General features: G+C 40.5%; 2 protein-coding genes across 2 annotated transcripts; both read right to left on the reverse strand.

Moving 5' to 3' along the window:
* Positions 1-14: 14 nt before the first annotated feature.
* Positions 15-4,895, reverse strand: ASCL3 (achaete-scute family bHLH transcription factor 3). The gene is made up of 2 exons (XM_009966968.3): positions 2,917-4,895; positions 15-900 (listed from the first exon to the last, which is right to left on the reverse strand). Exon 2 carries the CDS (start codon positions 893-895, stop codon positions 341-343), a length of 555 nt encoding a protein of 184 aa, XP_009965270.2. The 5' UTR covers positions 896-900; positions 2,917-4,895; the 3' UTR covers positions 15-340.
* Positions 4,896-4,996: 101 nt separating this feature from the next.
* Positions 4,997-15,271, reverse strand: TMEM9B (TMEM9 domain family member B). Its single transcript, XM_033006889.2, has 5 exons — positions 15,108-15,271; positions 13,703-13,794; positions 10,098-10,206; positions 8,103-8,237; positions 4,997-6,166 (listed from the first exon to the last, which is right to left on the reverse strand). The coding sequence occupies exons 1-5, from the start codon at positions 15,183-15,185 to the stop codon at positions 6,011-6,013; spliced, it is 570 nt and encodes a 189-aa protein (XP_032862780.2). The 5' UTR covers positions 15,186-15,271; the 3' UTR covers positions 4,997-6,010.
* Between the last annotated feature and the right edge of the window lie 1,171 nt (positions 15,272-16,442).

Consider the following 16,442-nt stretch of genomic DNA (forward strand, 5'->3'; position numbering starts at 1 on the left):
ATGAGGAATCTCAGTCCCATCAGTGGAAAGATTTTATTTTAAAGCATGCAGGTTATGATGATACATAGTTACTTCACACATATAGGCATTACATTTTTGATTTGGTGACAATTTTAGAAATGTTTTCTAATTTCCATGAATTAACTAAAGCCATTCAGATGAGATCTCCCAGTTGTATTTCTCGTATCTAAGTGTAGTTACTATCTGCAAAATTAAAACTCTCTTCTGTGGGCTGATACTGATGAGTGCCATGATCTGTGCCTAAGATGTACTGGGAACATGCACGCCATTAATAATACAGTGGCTGCTAGGTTCCCAGACAGGATATTTTTTGCTTGGTTTAGATAGTCTCCAAGAACTGGTTTTGTTTGTTAATTGCTTTAGGTGCTTGGCTTGGTTCCACAGCATTTTTTTCTGGCACCACAGAATCACTGTACAGAACAGACTGTAGGTAGCTAATGTATTTTATTGCAGCACGGAGCGTCTCTACCTTGCTGAGCCGTTTCTCCAAGTATTCCTTAGGTAGGTGATGCCTCAGTTTAGCATAGCCTTCATTGACACATTTAACCCTCTGTCTTTCCCTCTCATTCCTCTTTCTGATGAAAGCTGGCCCGTAGGAGCACTCGCTTCTACAGTAATTGGAATGAGGCATTTGGTAGGGAAAGGTGCAGGGCTCACTGTAGAAGTTCTCCGCGATGAGATGCTCAGGCATGAAAGGAAGGAAGGACAAATCTTCAGAGCAAGTGACCAGGTTTGGTGTTTCTGGGTACAAGTGAAACGTGACCCCTGGGTTGGCACAGAAAGGCCTTGCCAGCTGTATGTGCTGAGTCTCAGTACCGATGGACAACCTGTCCATGAGGTTACGGTAGCTTTTGCCATCCACGGGGTTCTGCATTTAACCTGGAAATGCACAATTACATAATAGTTTAAATACTTCAAACCAAACAATAGAAAAAACTCACCTGGACTTACGAACACTTGGCATTTCTGGCATTTTCCAGAAGAGACTTTTAATGCATTCATGACATTTCAGAATGTCTGCTCTATGTAATGATCTTCCAACACCAATGTTCCATTTGAAAATACAAGAAAGTACAAGTCAGCAACACTGATTAAAATAATTCACAGCAGATTTTAAGAAAGTAAATCCACTAAAGCTTCCTAAAGGAAATGGTAAACAGTTGCCTTTCAACTCATTTTTAGAAGTGAAGAGAATCTACCTTTATGTACTCCACACAGGTCTAGCTTGCTCCAAATGCACCAAAACAAGCAGGCCAACATCTGAGGCATTCTCTCTACCCCCTTCTCCACCTTGAGAAAAAATTAAATCTACAATTCCAGTAACAGACTCCCTATCCATATCAAAAAGCCTTCAAAGACAATTTATTTTTTCTCCCTATTCACTTGATGTCTCATTCACTGTACTATCTTAACTAGATGGAAAGTGCAGGGAATGGATCTCAATTTTCTGTCTGTCAGGTATTGCATCGATTCTACATAAAAAGGCTTACAAAATGTTTAGAGGATGAATTTCTGCTAAACCTAACATCTCCTCATGCTCCTTCTGCACTCACCTGCAGATTAAACAGACATGAAATATTAAATATAATCATACTGATAGAGAATTGTGAAATAATTGATTGATTAAAGGAAAAAATGCATGTCCTAATAATATTGTTCCAATTATAAATTATTTTACTATGAAGGGGCTGCACACAGTCGTTGGGGCTCTGCTAGAAACCTGTAGCTCAGACTGGCCAACTAAAACCATATACCCTCTCTTCAGTGAAGCATTACAGCAGGCATAACTACCCAAGTCACCCTTATATACTTATCAGAAATATAATCTTGTAGTGTTTTATAGGAAGCTACATTATAGTGCCTTCCTAATATCATTACTCAAACAGCTAAATAACAGCATAACCATAATGATTGTTACCCAATAGCTACTTAAATAACTAGTTAACTTCCAAAGAATTACTGCGATCCAGGCTCACAGATTGCAAGCAATACTCGCCTACGCAGAATCAATCCAAAAATGCTCTTATACTCACCATCTACTTCCACATCTATACACTGCTGCCTAAAACACTTAGGTTATGTTACACCACCTACAATGGAAAACACACCTGACCATTAAACTACATTACTAGAAATATCTAGATTCCATACTCAGAAAAACCTTGCAAAGCTTCAAACGTTCCAACCATGGTTCCATAACGTAAATGGGATCCCCTTAATCCTTCACAAGGATATGGGGATACTTTAACATTTGCTAACTACTTCATACCTGCCCAGTATGAAGAGAAGTTTTACTCAGTATGGACCTATCCTCACAACATATTCTGTCAAAACGCCTCTGTATTTAGTCTTGTCTCTTTTTCTAATGCACATAGATCTCACAACAGAAATCCTATGAGTTAAGAATTCATTTATATATTATTTATGCTGTTAGACAAGAAAGTCACATGCAGCTTAAACAGGTACTTCTGTAGGTAGGCTGAAAGCATGAAGAGACATCCATTTTACATTAATATACATGCAGAAAGTCAGAGGTGAATATATACACTTGTTATAAAATTAAAATAGTAGACAGTCATCTTTTCTACTTACACAGGTTGAGTTATTGTCTAAAAACTTCGTACTGTTAATAACTTAAAAACATGGTCTAAAGAAAAAATGTCTGTTACGTAGAAAAAAAAAAAAAACCTTTACAGCAAAACATTACTATAGAGCAAGAAACCAAAACTGACATAACTCCTTGAGAAGAGATACTTGCAGTATTTATTGCTTAGTACTAACACTTCTGCTGCATAACAACATTACATATAAAAACAGTTATCTGCTGCCTTACTATCTGCATGAAGCGCAAAATGCAAGGGTTAGGATCGTTTTCCTTCTAGACTAGAGACTCACCAATCTTCAGATGAAAGTAAAATCCAAGGAAACAAGATGTACTATTTTAAGACTGATGAATAATACCTAAAAATATCTGAATGATATTAAAAAAAAAGTTAATGTTCCATTTTTCTTATGCCTTATTTAATAAGAGATCATACTAAACACAGTTAATTAAAAAGCTGCAGAAGCACCATTACTGAATAGCTGGTAGAAGTGGTTTACAAAAACATTGATATTCAGTGAAGATCTGTTACTAGACACAGCAGTATACAACTCTTACCTGAATTACGTAGCTTGTTCCACTGAGTCAGTGACTGCTGCAATTTATAGTTAATTGACAACATGCAAAGTAGCTTACAGTTAGATCTGCTCATTTCTAGTTTGGCTTTTCCACCCACACCACAGCTATGATGGCAACAAAACTTGGCACTAAGGGCTAGAAATTTTAAAACTGTATTGGACACAACCAGACTACCTGAAAAAGTAATCATGAATGTGCTTTGTTTACTTCCTGCATGTATTCTGTCACAGGCTACTAAAGCAGTATTTTCATTTTGTACTTTAATGTCTAAATATAACAATCAGCTAGAATTTAGTTAAATATTTACCATTAAGACATAAGAAAACTAGTTTTCATAGCTTCATTTTAAACACAGAAAATCAGCATTTATTTAGAAGAAACTTGTGATGGACTTGCCTCCAGGTTAGAGGCAAGGACACACATTAGTTAGCTTAATACCTTCAAATTTAATCTTCATTATTCCTGTAATTTTTGGAAATTCCCTTAGCGTTAAGGAACATAACACTATATAAAAGGTCTACTAATAAAGCATTTATGGGGGTAAGCAAGACGAGATTTGAAAACAGTGAGCAGTCGGTAGCAAGACAAACATTTTAAACTTTAAGTTAAACTTAGAAACACAGTATCAAGCAATCAGTCTGTACAATCAAATATACATAGGTATATAGATGTTACATATATCAGTATATAGCTGTCAAATTGTACAGGTGCAAGGAAACAGGACACCTAACTTCAAAACTCCCACATTTTACAGGATTACCTTGACAGTTTAGACTATCTTACTATTCGGCCCTTGTATCGATCAAAGTAAAATCACACAAAAAAAAAAATCCAAAACCAAACCAGTTGAGCTTAAAACCCTAAGAAGACACTGTAAGATTAGAAACACTTGAGCTGCTACCAAGGGAGCTGCATACACCCAGTCTTGTCGTCTTGGGACCGTCAGCCATCAAAGAAAGCATTCTGCTTCTGCTGCCTTTGCGTGGGGCAACAAGATGTATTCTGCATCCTCCTTCCCACACCAGCTCCAGGCCTCATCAGGATGGCAGCCAAGAGCTAGAACATCTACTAGAACTGGTAGACAGGCATGTATTCAACAAACAGGTTACATTATTTTTCTTTAGGTGACCCTAGGTACATCACTCATCACCAGCTATTGACTCAACAGGGTGGGATGAACACAGTAACTGAGCCCAAGTCTGAATTTATTATTTTTGTTTTCTCCCTGTCAATCCACCTTATGCCTTTTAAATTATTTATTTATTTAAAGAAGGAATCCTGTGTCTCCCCCAGTTGGCCACCCATTATAATTCCCTCCACATTAACTGTTTTTGGAAGACTACAGGACTGACAAGAGAACAAAGATCTGTATCTGCAAAAAAGTTGCAGTCAGTGCAAATGTTATTATGGGGCAACTACATTTCCAGCCCTGATGAGACAGAGCTCTGCAGGGGTACAGTTTATTTCCCATGCTACCCTGTCCCCGCGACTGTGGGCTAAACCAGCCAGAACTGCACCCAGCAACATATGGTACTGTTCCATCTACCATTTCCTTCCACACTGAAACTGAAAACTGTATAAAACAATAATGTAATTACATATTCACTGTTAAATTTGAGTCAGAGATTAAAAACTTTTTTCAATTAGCAATTTGGTGAGCCTTTCTCTTCTTTATCTAAGCTCTGAACAAGTGCATATTTCTTATCTGAAGCATTTTCAGAGAAGTGCTTTTATAGATGGAATTGACATACAGGGTAATGAGGAAGAAAAATGATGATATACAGATAATGCAAATCGGTTTTTCAAAAATCAGTTTTATCTTTAATTGTTACATTCCAAAGGGGATATATGAAAGTTAGTCATCTAGCAACTGTATACTTCTTAAGAGAGATGAGTACAGAATCACAGATAAAAAAATACACCTAACTCCCAAGATGACAGGTGCTAGAGAAAGTATGTGCCTTACCATCAATCCAGACAAATACAGGAAGATTTTTATAATAAATATTTCATCATATACTAACTCCTGAGACTTTACTCATGAAAAGAAAGGGAAAAGATTTTCTTTAAGATATATCATACACATACAATATATTAAGCTATTAAAGCAAAATAGAACAAAATGCCAACACTGTCTTGATATGCACTGCATTGGAGTTTATCTACATCACAGTACTTTAAGTATGCAGCTCAAAGAGTCAGTGTCCATTTAAGTTTTGCCTTAAACCTGCAAACATCACTTGACAAACAAGCATCTTGAAAGTACGAGTGCAAGAAACCAAATGATGAATACAGCCAATCAGGATTTTACTCTCTGGTATGAAAACTACACTGCAAGATTTAGATTTCCAGTACTTCGCATTAATCAGCAGAAAATCCAAGTATATTTACAAAACGTCTTTACATAAAGTGATTAGTGAGTTTTGTAAGTCATTACTGTGTTCTCAGGTACTTTTTAACCACATAAATAGTAGAGAGAAATATATAGTTAAAAATCACCATAAAGTCACAACTGTAAATAAGGTACCACAGTGGCAACCCAAGATATCTTAGGGTTTGTTTTCTTTTCAGTTTTGTTAGTAAAATTCATTTGAAAATGTAATGATTTTAGCTTTTGGTTAACCTATCTTTTTAAATTGCTTCCACTCCAGTACATTCCTTCAAAATGGAAATACTTTTTTATTTTTTTGTAAATCATTAACGAACCATTCAAGAAAACCCTTCTGAATTGGCAGAATCAGGAAGACATAAGTCAGCTCTTTCAATCAGTCCACTTTACTTCCCTGGAGTTATTTTACTGAGACACAATTAACTCAGCACAACATGACGGTCAAAGACAGATTTGCGTTGCTCTTGCACCTGTAACTTCCAACGCTGCTGCGCATACTCCACTTTGTTCAATACATTGGCTCGGCTCCGAGAACGAGCCAGCACATCATGTGCATTTGCAAAAGGCTGGTGATCCTGGAATGCCAAAAATCATTAGTTAGATCTCAATAATTCCACCAAGCAATTACATTAGTCTTTTTTGTTGTTACATTCCAAAGGATGTGGTTTTGGTTTTTTTGGTTGGTTTTTTTTGTTGTTTTTTTTGTTTGTTTGTTTTTGTTTTGTTTTGTTTTTTAAAGTAAACAAGCTGTTTCAATGAGCTGGTCAGTAATAATGACCAAGCAAGTTTTTGAATAGTTAGAACTGTTCTTCAGTTTCTCATTCAAAGTAACTTTCACAGGTTCCCCAAATAGACCAAACTTCACTGTAGTGTTAAACCATTCTCTACTGCCCAGAGACGACATGCTGAGCTGCAAGATCAGAACCACAGTCTTGCATCCATTAGCAGCTGGTGGGACAGAAGCCTAGAACAGAGAGGGGGTGCTGGAAGCCTCCTGTTATGGTCAGGAATGCACTTCACTTTAAAACTGAATGAAAGAGTCAGTTCACTGCCAGCTCACAGCCATCAGGCAGTTCAGGATGTTCACACACAGCTTCTGTATAAACCCAACACAATCTGATGTTTGCCAAACTAAACCTATTGTACTGAGCTGTCTAAAAGCAAAGTGTCAATACAGCTGTTTAAGTGGCAGAGCCTAATAATAACTGAGTGCTTGTTTAGTATTTACTCTGTTTCCTAACAGTATCTGCAAGGCTTTATTTTCTTCTGGTAAATAAAAACAAGTTATAAACAGTAAGAGTTAGAACTGAACTTTCTATTTGGCTATTAAACTGTTTTGGACAAAGTCATGTTGCTGAAGCTATGTCCAAAAGCATCACATATACAATAAATAATGAAAAATAATGTAATTATGTTCTGTATTAAATAACTGCCTTTTTTGTATGTCTACACTTCATACTCCTCTCCCCCTCCAGAACACTTTAAGACCTTTACATCAATGGATACTTTGTGACATGATTGTGTAGAGTAGTTCAATGATAATTCTTAGTAGTACAAAGATTATCATTAATGATACCCATTGAAGTGATGCCTACAAGTCCCAAAGCAACACACGAGCCTCACTGGGCTAAGAAATATGCTAATAGAGAACAAGAGACAATCCCTGACCCAAAGAGCTATAATCTCACCATAAAAAAATCATGCAGTTGGGATATACCTAAAATGAGAAGTTCACAGGTAACAAATCACTTCATTCACAGACAAACAAATACACAATAGCAACACATTTCTACCATAACATATATGGTGAAAGGGGAGGCACAGGACAAGCTAAATGGTACTGGCTTTCCTGATAAACAGTAATCTCACCTCAAAGGCTAGCTACTGTCAGTTTTAATGTAGACAACCAGGGGAAAAAAGAATTTGAGAAGAAAGAGATCTTAGGGGCTTACATTCATCAGTTGTCACTGCCATCAATGGGCCATGAGAAAGAACAAACACAATAGCTTGAAATTCAGCAACAGAATTGATGCACATGGTATTTCCAAAGTGTGACAAGGACCAATACCTCAAGAACTTGCAAGAGGGAAGGCAAAGATGGGGATAAGCTGTAAGGGACCTTAAATTATTTCATACTCACTATCACAGAAGGCGGATAAATGGAAAAGGAGCAACACGAACTAAGCAAGGACCTGAAGTGCTTTTTGTTCTGAGTACTACTGCAGATACAAGCACTAGTGACTCCACAAGCACAGGTAAGGTGTTAGACAGCAATTCCCCCATTTCATAATCTGGGTTTGGTTTCCGAAATTCTTTCTAAGGTTATGCCACACCTGAAGCATATTTTATCAGTAAAAGCATTGCTGCTTGGGGGCTCAATATAGAAAGTATGTTGATGCTGAGACTTCAGAATTGCTTTATCAGTTTGCATGGTTCAACACTGACACTGTGCCACCAATCCAGCTGCTACTTCATGTTAACCCAAGTACACAAGAACTCCGGTGAACTCACCCCAACGTCTTCATCACTTTGTATGAGCTGTGAATGTCCAAACAGGCGTCTCTTCAGTATAGGTTCCACCAGTGTAAGGTACACCATGTACAGAAGAAGTAGGCCCAAAATAGACAGGTATATGATGATTGTAACCTACACAATGCAAACACAGTTTATGCCAGAAGGGTGACACTGCCCCCTGTGCTGGGTTTCTGTGGCACAGATTTAAAGGGCTACAGCAGCGCCCCTGTGAGAAGCTCCTCAAAAGCTCCAGCACCCACCTCTGGCCAGGACAGAGCCAACTAGTGACAGTGGCTGCGCCTCTGAGAGAACGTATTTCAGAAGGGGAACCTGAGAGGGGGTTGGGACTTGTGAGGAGGAGTTGGGAGAAGGACGAACACTCAGGTCAGTGGAAGGAAGGAGGAGGAAGCAGGGGAGGTGCACTAGAGCAGAGAGCCCCTGTATCACATGGTGAGATGGCAGGACCACCCCCCCTGCCACCCATGGAGGTCCACAGTGGAGCAGAGGCCAACCTGAAGCCTATGGAGAAGCCCACGCCAGGACAGGTGTCTACATTTAAAAGAAACCAGGAGCCCAAGAAGAGAAGTTGCTCCCGCTGTTGGGAGTTCAGCACTGGGAGAACTGCAACACACAGGGGTGACCCATGCCAGATCAGCATGGGAATGGCTGCCTCCTGTGGGGAAGGCTCATGCCAGAGAAGGTTCGTGGAGTACTGTCTCCAGTGAGAGGGGAGCATTCCACCCTGCCTCCCAAGAAGGAAGGAGCGGTGAACTGACTGTAACCCCCATCCCCTGCCCCTGTGCCACTGGGGGAGGAGGTAGAGAGATCAGGAGCAGAGCTGAGCCCAGAAAAAGGAGGGCATGGGGAGAAGGTGTTTTTGGACGTGGTTGGTGCTTCTCACTGTCCCACCTTTTCTGTTAAGCACTGGTTTTGTTAGCATTTGAATTAAAGTGATGTTTTCTTTCCTTCCCCCATCAAGTTCATTTTTCTACCTGTGACCATAATAGGTGAGTACCCCTGAGACATTTTACTTAATTTTAATTCTTCCCATTAGTGAGAGCAGGAGGGGTGAGTGAACAGCTGTGTGGTGCTCAGTTGCCCTCTGGGCTCAAACCACAACACCCCCCCTAGTCTCTCAGCAGGCAGCAAAGTTTGCTATGAGCCTGTCAATATTTGGCAGTGTCACCACATGACTTAAAACCCACAGAGAAAAAACAGCAAACCATGACCCGGTACTAGAAGGGTTTGGGGCAGACAGTTGAAACAGTTTCTCTTAGTGAGGCCTTGCTAAAAATCTTACGCTATTCTTCTTAAAACAACTCAGTGTTATAAATCTCACCTCAACCAAGCAACTGTTCAGTTTGGCTGTTAAAATGGGGTGACAAATTTAGGGGTTCCTGCATGGTCTCCATTCTCTAGCATAAATCTGCACTCAAACAGTCACTAAGAAAAACAGGAGGGCAAAAAGAAATACCAAACTTCTAAGAGACCAAAAAAATGAGACTGTGTTATAAAAGATGTACTGCACAATCTATTCACACCAGCCTATGGCTCAATGGCTCCAACAGGGTAAGAACGTGAAGAATACAGAAATCATGTTAGAGCAAACATGGACAATTTTGCTCTTTTTAGTTTCTCAATGTACAAACAAAGTTTATACTGAGCAAGTAAGACAGCTGAATAAGGAGAGGCCCTCTAAAATAATAATGAAAACAAAGACCAAAGCTTGAACATTCAGAATTTCAGAAAGGTTTAAAGCTTAATCTCAAAAGTGGAAATCTTCAATAAAGGATGTCAATCCTGCTCCTTCAGCTATAGCTTGATGCTGTTACTATTCAAGATAAATTGTGAGCATCTATCAGGAAAAAAAAGTCAAATCTTAAGCTGATTTAGAAAAACTTTCCCTTTAAAAATAGTATTTCTCTAGAAAACAGACATATTTACTAATTAGTTGAAGTATTTAATATATGCCAACAGAATGACATTGTTTACCTTAATTGTGACAGAGCTTCTCTCTTCATATTTGCATTCACAACGTAAACAGTATGCTTCTACATCAGGTCCAGGGACAGGCATAGGCTCAACCACATGAAGACAATCACTGAAAAAAAGACAAACTGCTCAGTCAGTTTCAAGCTGGTTTTAGCTTACCTGTTCCACTCTGCATGCAGACCCCATCTGCATAAGCTGCGAAGCCACATTTGCTTAAGTTCAGCTGTTCTGAATTATAGGTGTCCAAGATTAAAAAAAAAAAAAGACTACTCCACAATTATTTTACTGGAACAAGAAATTCAGCTACTGATAAGCTGCTAAACAAGTTTTAAGACCTTTCTAAGTCAATAAAATGTTTTCATTTTTCAGTGAAGGTATTAAAGCTGTTAGTATAACAAATCCAAGGATTTGAATCCCAGCATGAATGCATCATTTGACACTGACATCATGGATGAAAGTAAATTCCAGCTATAAACTTCTTCCCTCATCGTACTCAAAAGAGCCTTATTCTAGCCTTCCACTATCTGAAGGGAGATTAACCTCTCTTTGGTGTTTATGAACAGAAGTTCTTTTTTCTTGCCATCATGAGTTACAGGCATTAAAGTAAAAAAAAAAAAAAAAAGTCAAATGGGTTGTTTCTCTAAGCAACAAGATAGTGAATAAACAGCACTCAATTTTCAGCACCAGACCAAGATGTGAAAGCATAATTTGACTTAAAAGATTACAAAATCTAAGTCAGTTCTGTGCAAAAAGCGTGACTGACAACCTTATGGGTTCTGTATATCACAGCACTAAAATCCAGCTGCCCTGAGACAACTGCTTCCATCAAGAGCTTGTGTAATTTTGGTCTTTTTGCTGACTCAGGTTGGTTGTTCAGAGTTCACATCCCAGGGTCCCTGCAGAGCACTGACAGAACAAAAGTCATATATCACCTTTATCCTGGTTAACTCAATGTTAGCACAATTGTAAGCAGGTAATGAAACAAAACACCTGAAGTGACAGTAGCAGCAGGATACAACACTCTGCAGCGCTGTAGTCTAGCCCAGTAAACACATGGCCAGACACCAGCTCATCTCTTCTGTCTTTGTATTTCTTCTTCATAACTATTGAGTGTCAAGTCATGTTCTCTGGACGGGAGTGGAAAGCTTCTTTTTCTCATTTATTTGAAAGTAGAGTTACATTCTCCTCTGTGGAGAAATGTAGCATTCAAGCAACAAAAACAAAAATACAGGCAAGTTATAATCTACACAATTTCCGTTCATATGATTGAAAGCTTGCATCAATGTGCTGCACAAGTATAGAAAGCTTGTGTATAGCTTAAGTACAGTAGTAAATGTTACGGTGAATATATCAGATATTAATATCAGTATATTTTCCCCCCTCCAGTTCAGTGTTTCAAGTTGCTAGGAAGTATAAAATCTATCAGAATCTTAGAATTTTGATGATGTATCTCCTTGGACTACAATTCTATGGCAATTTTAGAGGAAAATGTAGAAAAGGCCAATCCTTTTCTAAACAGTTTTCCCACTCAACTGCCTCTACATTACCACCTTCTCCCTTGTGCTCACAGTAACAGCACCAAAGAAGCAGTTCTTCCAAAGCAGGCTAGGCTAGTCAGAAGGGCAGCTTTGCACAAACAGATCTCCAGTACATTCAGCCTATGTACAGGGTATCCTCCCTCCCTCCCCCCTCCCCCTGCAGTCAGCCTCTGCACACCAATACTTTCAAAATACCCACTTGGGAAGCAGTGGTGTTTGTTATTTAACCCTGTAGGTGCTAAGGCTTAAGCATCACTATGCTTGCCTAGTGCACTGTCCATCAGGATGGGATTGCCTGCAATAGTTCCAAACCTGAGTCCAGAAGGGTAAACACTTTTATCAGTGTCAAAGCACCACAGCCCACACTGATGTCAACATTACGTGCTCTTTGCCAGCCTGAAGCTGAAGAACAGACCACTCCAAGTGGAAGAAATGAAGCATCTAAATAAGAATATCATGATGCACATTACAGGTTCAACATTAGTAATTAAATTTTCATTTTATGTCTGGACAAGCCAGCAGTTAGTGGTGTGGTCATTATACTGTACGTAATTCATAAAGACACTAAAAATTAATCTGGCTTTTGTCTCATGAGTAACCAATCTAAATACCTAAAGGATTGTGCACGTCACCCAGTTCTATTCAATAACAAGCCACTTGCACTGATGCAGAAGCCAAAGCACAGCACTAAATTTGTCTGTATGCATCAGTATCTGTTACCATAAAATGAGTCAAGCATTCAAAGATAATTTTTCCTTCAATCAGTACCATTATTGATTTAATGGGAAACAGGGTCTTATCTGCTAGTGAGGCACACACTAAGTGGTATCCACTGAAAAACAAAACAAAAAAATCCATTTTCATTTGCAGAGCAGTAATGAACAATAAAACCAGTAACACCGCTACTCTGAAATGTCTGCTACAGCTGGAATTTTCCCACTATGTTTCATTACTGCAACTTAATTTGTTATAGTAGGACTAATGTTAAGTTAATCATGTGGGACAAAAATAATAATTTTGATTGGACAGTACATTTTATATTAATTAGTTTAGACTGAAGTTTACAGTGTTGTTTCTCACAGTTCTCCTTTAAGTAATTTAATAAGTCAATGTACAGCCCTACACGTATCTGTATCACTAATTTTATTCCTATAATTATTTTCATGGGCCTACTCAGGAGCATGAATTTTTTGTAATCGAGATGCCAACCTGCTGCTACTCATCAGACTGGAAAGTCTTTTATAAATTCCTAACATAACTGAAGAAGAGTCAATATATCAGGAAGCAGATCACATTTTTATAGGTTGATCCAAGTATCTCTGAGCTCTTCTGAACTAACACATCTCTAAAGCTTGGTGGTTTGTTTGTATGATTCACATAGACAATGATACTCAAGATGAAATTACACAGGGGAGTTATGCCGATGTAACAAAACACTGTCATCTCCCTTTCCCAACCCCTCACCCCTGGCCATGCACATGAGTCAGCTTGGAGAGGAATCTCACAAATGCCATAGCTGGTCTAAACATTAGAACAGAGCATATTGATGCAGCACAGAGATGCAAGACCAATCTCTCTCTCTCTCTCTCGCTCGCTCTGAAAAAGTGTGTTGTTAGATGGCTCAGGCTGTCTCATACACAACTGCACACTCTGGCTGCAATTCTGAGGAACAGAAATCTCCAGAAACTCAATAACATAATGGGCTTCAAGATTAGAAAGAGGAGACAATACTCTTGAGTCCCAGTTCCATGGCCATGCTCTCTCACCTTCTCACCTTTTCAAATCACTGAATTCAAATTACAACACCCTCTTCCATTCTACACCTTCCGAGTCTAAATAACTAAACATGCAAGCAAGCAAACCAGAAGACAGGGCAAAACCCATGGATTACAAGTCTTGTCCATTGCTACAGCTGAATTCTGGAGTACTTTTTAAAATAAAAGTTCTAATAAGTCATGTAAGAGATGCAATTTCTCCTGGCACCGCCATAGGAGACTCACATATAATCACTATGAAACAAGCCTTTAACCAGTAAGAATACCATTTTTTTATGCCACACACACTCACCAATCTTTCTGTGAAACATTTTTGTTGTAAATTTGGCCAGAATGGTCTTTGTAAGGTGGGCAGATGCATTTACATCGGACATCCTCAGAATTCTGTAAAGTAAACAACATGTTTAGGGCAAATTATCGTGAGCAACCATAGCCAGATACAGAAAGCACTCTTCACATAACACAGAAAATCATTAACACAAACAACTTTCAAGTATCTTTGAATAGTCTTACTATTTCCTTCAAGTTTAAAAACGACCTTTCAAATTAATAAGTAAGCAGAGCAATTTGTCAAGAACACTATTATATTTAGATAGGAAATGCATTCTTCAGGAGAAGAATCTGGAGTTTAAGCTCACTTTTCTTTTTAAGAAATAACACACATTCAGACGTTACTGATGTTGGTATACTCAGCTGTTCAATACGAGGACAACTGTCTAACATAGACATAGAGATGACCTTAAAATGAATGAAAGAATAATAATCCCAAATACAAGTTGGCAAAGAAACCTCTGTGGGTATATACTCTCCTCCCTGACCACAACAGAAACAACTCTGTAAGGAAGACTATCACAGGGACTAGTACAACCTACAGTCCTCTTCTCTTAAACAGCAGCAGGATATTGTGAGGTAGAGGAAAAAAGTAAAAAACTGGAATTCCAAACTACGGCAAAGTAAATGTGAAAAACAATGGAAACTTGTAAAAGCAAGTTTTAGAGAATCAAGTTAAAACTTGCATAAGCAACAAGAGGCACTGCAGAAAGAAGCAGCACCCAAAAATATCATTTAGACCACTATGAGAAAAAGGGGAATTTCAGAAGAAGATCACTTTCTGGAGGATATTAAAGTAGGATAATTCCTTCCTTTCCCAAATTGCACAAGAACTAAAAATGCTATGGAGAGAACAGAGATGGTCATGGACAAGTTATAGGTTAAAGCATTCTCAAACCCAAACTTATTTGAGCAAATAATAAGAGACAGAGAATAAATGTGGCTTAGCTGAAGCTCAAGGCAATTTCTAATAGCTTTACAAAATAACGTCTTAGGGAATAATGGCAATAAACTTCTACACTGAATAATCAGGTCAGAGTAACACTAAGCAGGTACAGGTCAGTTGGAAAATCTTAATTGTGCTATGTACCCAGTCACTTCTGGTGTTGCCGTAGAAAAGTCAAATAGTTGATTATCCTTAAAAAGGAGAAAATTCAGGCACGCGGATACTCCAACCGTAGCAAAGACTCTGACTATGGGAAGAGCTGATGCTCCCCGTCAGTCAGGGAGCCGCCAGGATCACAGTCCCAAATATTACGGGAGAAGGAGCAGCCGCCGAGCGCCCGCAGGCACTCGGACCGGGCAACGGCGAGGGCCCCGGCAGCGGGCAAGTACCGCCGCGACCCGCTCCCCCCCGCCCCGCTCACCTTGGCCTCGGCACCCAGCCCCGCCAGCGCGGCCAGCAGCACGCAGAGGCGCGCCCAGCCCCCGCGGCGGGCCGCCATCTCGGGCCCCGACCGCTTATCGCCGCCGCGCCGCCGCCCCCGGCCCCGCCGCGCCCGCCGCCATCACTTCCGCCTTCCGGCCGCACGCCGGGCGCCGTCCGCCCGCAATGGCGTCCCCCCGCGGGAGCCGCGCCGCGCCCGCCGCCGATGGTTCCGGGGCGGGGCGGGCAGTGCCGCGGGGGCCGCCCCTCCGAGGGGGCTGGGGTCCCGGCGCGGGGCGCGGGGCCTGCCGCCCCCGGGCCCGGGGAGAGCGGTAGCTCCAGCGGCGCGTCCCCGGTAACATGGCGGGGAGCTGCAGGGGAGAGCGCAGCCGCCGTTCTGCACAGGCCAACAAATGCAGCAGCCAGCCCTATGGCGCTTGCCCCTCGCGGAGTGGCTTTTCAGAAGAAAACCACAAATAGTGTTGAGATAGATTAAAATTGATAATGAGTGGCAGCCTAAATGAGACGTCCAAGTGGCAGATAATCCATTACTGAACATACAAGGGCTTATTTATGTAAATACATTTTATAGACTGACAGGTGCTCCTTGGAGGGGGCATCGCTAAAATCCAGCAATGTTCCCTGTTTGGGCATTGATTCTTTCCACCCAAGAGCAGTGTCCGCCTGCTTTCAGCGGCAGCCAGGGTTGGGGAGAAGCAGCATTCCCAGCTGCGGTCCCTTGGCACCCGGCGCATCGAGGGGTTTCCAAGTTCTCCCTTCGTGGGGAGAGCCCCTGGCCTGGCCCGCAGCCGGCCTGGCACTGCACGGGCAAGCCCAAACGGGGAAACCGTGCGGAAAGCTCACAGCCGCTTCTTTCATGCTTCACGGAGGAGCAACAGCCTGCGTGGCTCAGGCTATTTATGCCCTCTCCTCTTTTTTATACCTTGTGTCTCTCTTACATCTATTTTCTGTCCTAAGCCGCTAAGGAGAGACATCCTACATCGTCAAGAGCAGCTCTACTCCCTCTCTCCTTCCCCAGCTCCTCACTAAGTGGCTGTAATTTCATAGGAACTAAAATAATCCTTCAGATACAGTATACTTTTCAATTGCACTATTACATTTTGTCTTAATACAGTGAGTTGTGTAATGCTAACAGTGCATCAGGCATCTCTGGAAAGGAGCTTGAGTTACTATGGAAACTCCAAACACCTTTATTTAAAATTCAGGGAAAATTGCCAGCAGAGTATAATGAGCACAAATCAGGTTTCAGCCTTAGCCAAACAGTTTGTCTGTTTAATGACTGTAACTGCAATGAAAGTGTTCTGAAGCGTGAAGG

The sequence above is a fragment of the Tyto alba genome, unplaced genomic scaffold (genome assembly GCF_018691265.1).
Source record: "Tyto alba isolate M040663 unplaced genomic scaffold, T.alba_DEE_v4.0 Super-Scaffold_8, whole genome shotgun sequence".
Classification (NCBI taxonomy): Eukaryota; Metazoa; Chordata; class Aves; order Strigiformes; family Tytonidae; genus Tyto; species Tyto alba.

Coding starts and splice junctions, on each gene's coding strand:
- TMEM9B (XM_033006889.2), bottom strand. CDS start 15,185: ATGGCGGCCCGCCGCGGGGGCTGGGCGCGCCTCTGCGTGCTGCTGGCC. Junction 13,795..15,107: donor GGCTGGGTGCCGAGGCCAAG/GTGAGCGGGGCG, acceptor TTTACTTTACAG/AATTCTGAGGATGTCCGATG. Junction 10,207..13,702: donor AATGTTTCACAGAAAGATTG/GTGAGTGTGTGT, acceptor TCTTTTTTTCAG/TGATTGTCTTCATGTGGTTG.
- ASCL3 (XM_009966968.3), bottom strand. CDS start 895: ATGCAGAACCCCGTGGATGGCAAAAGCTACCGTAACCTCATGGACAGG.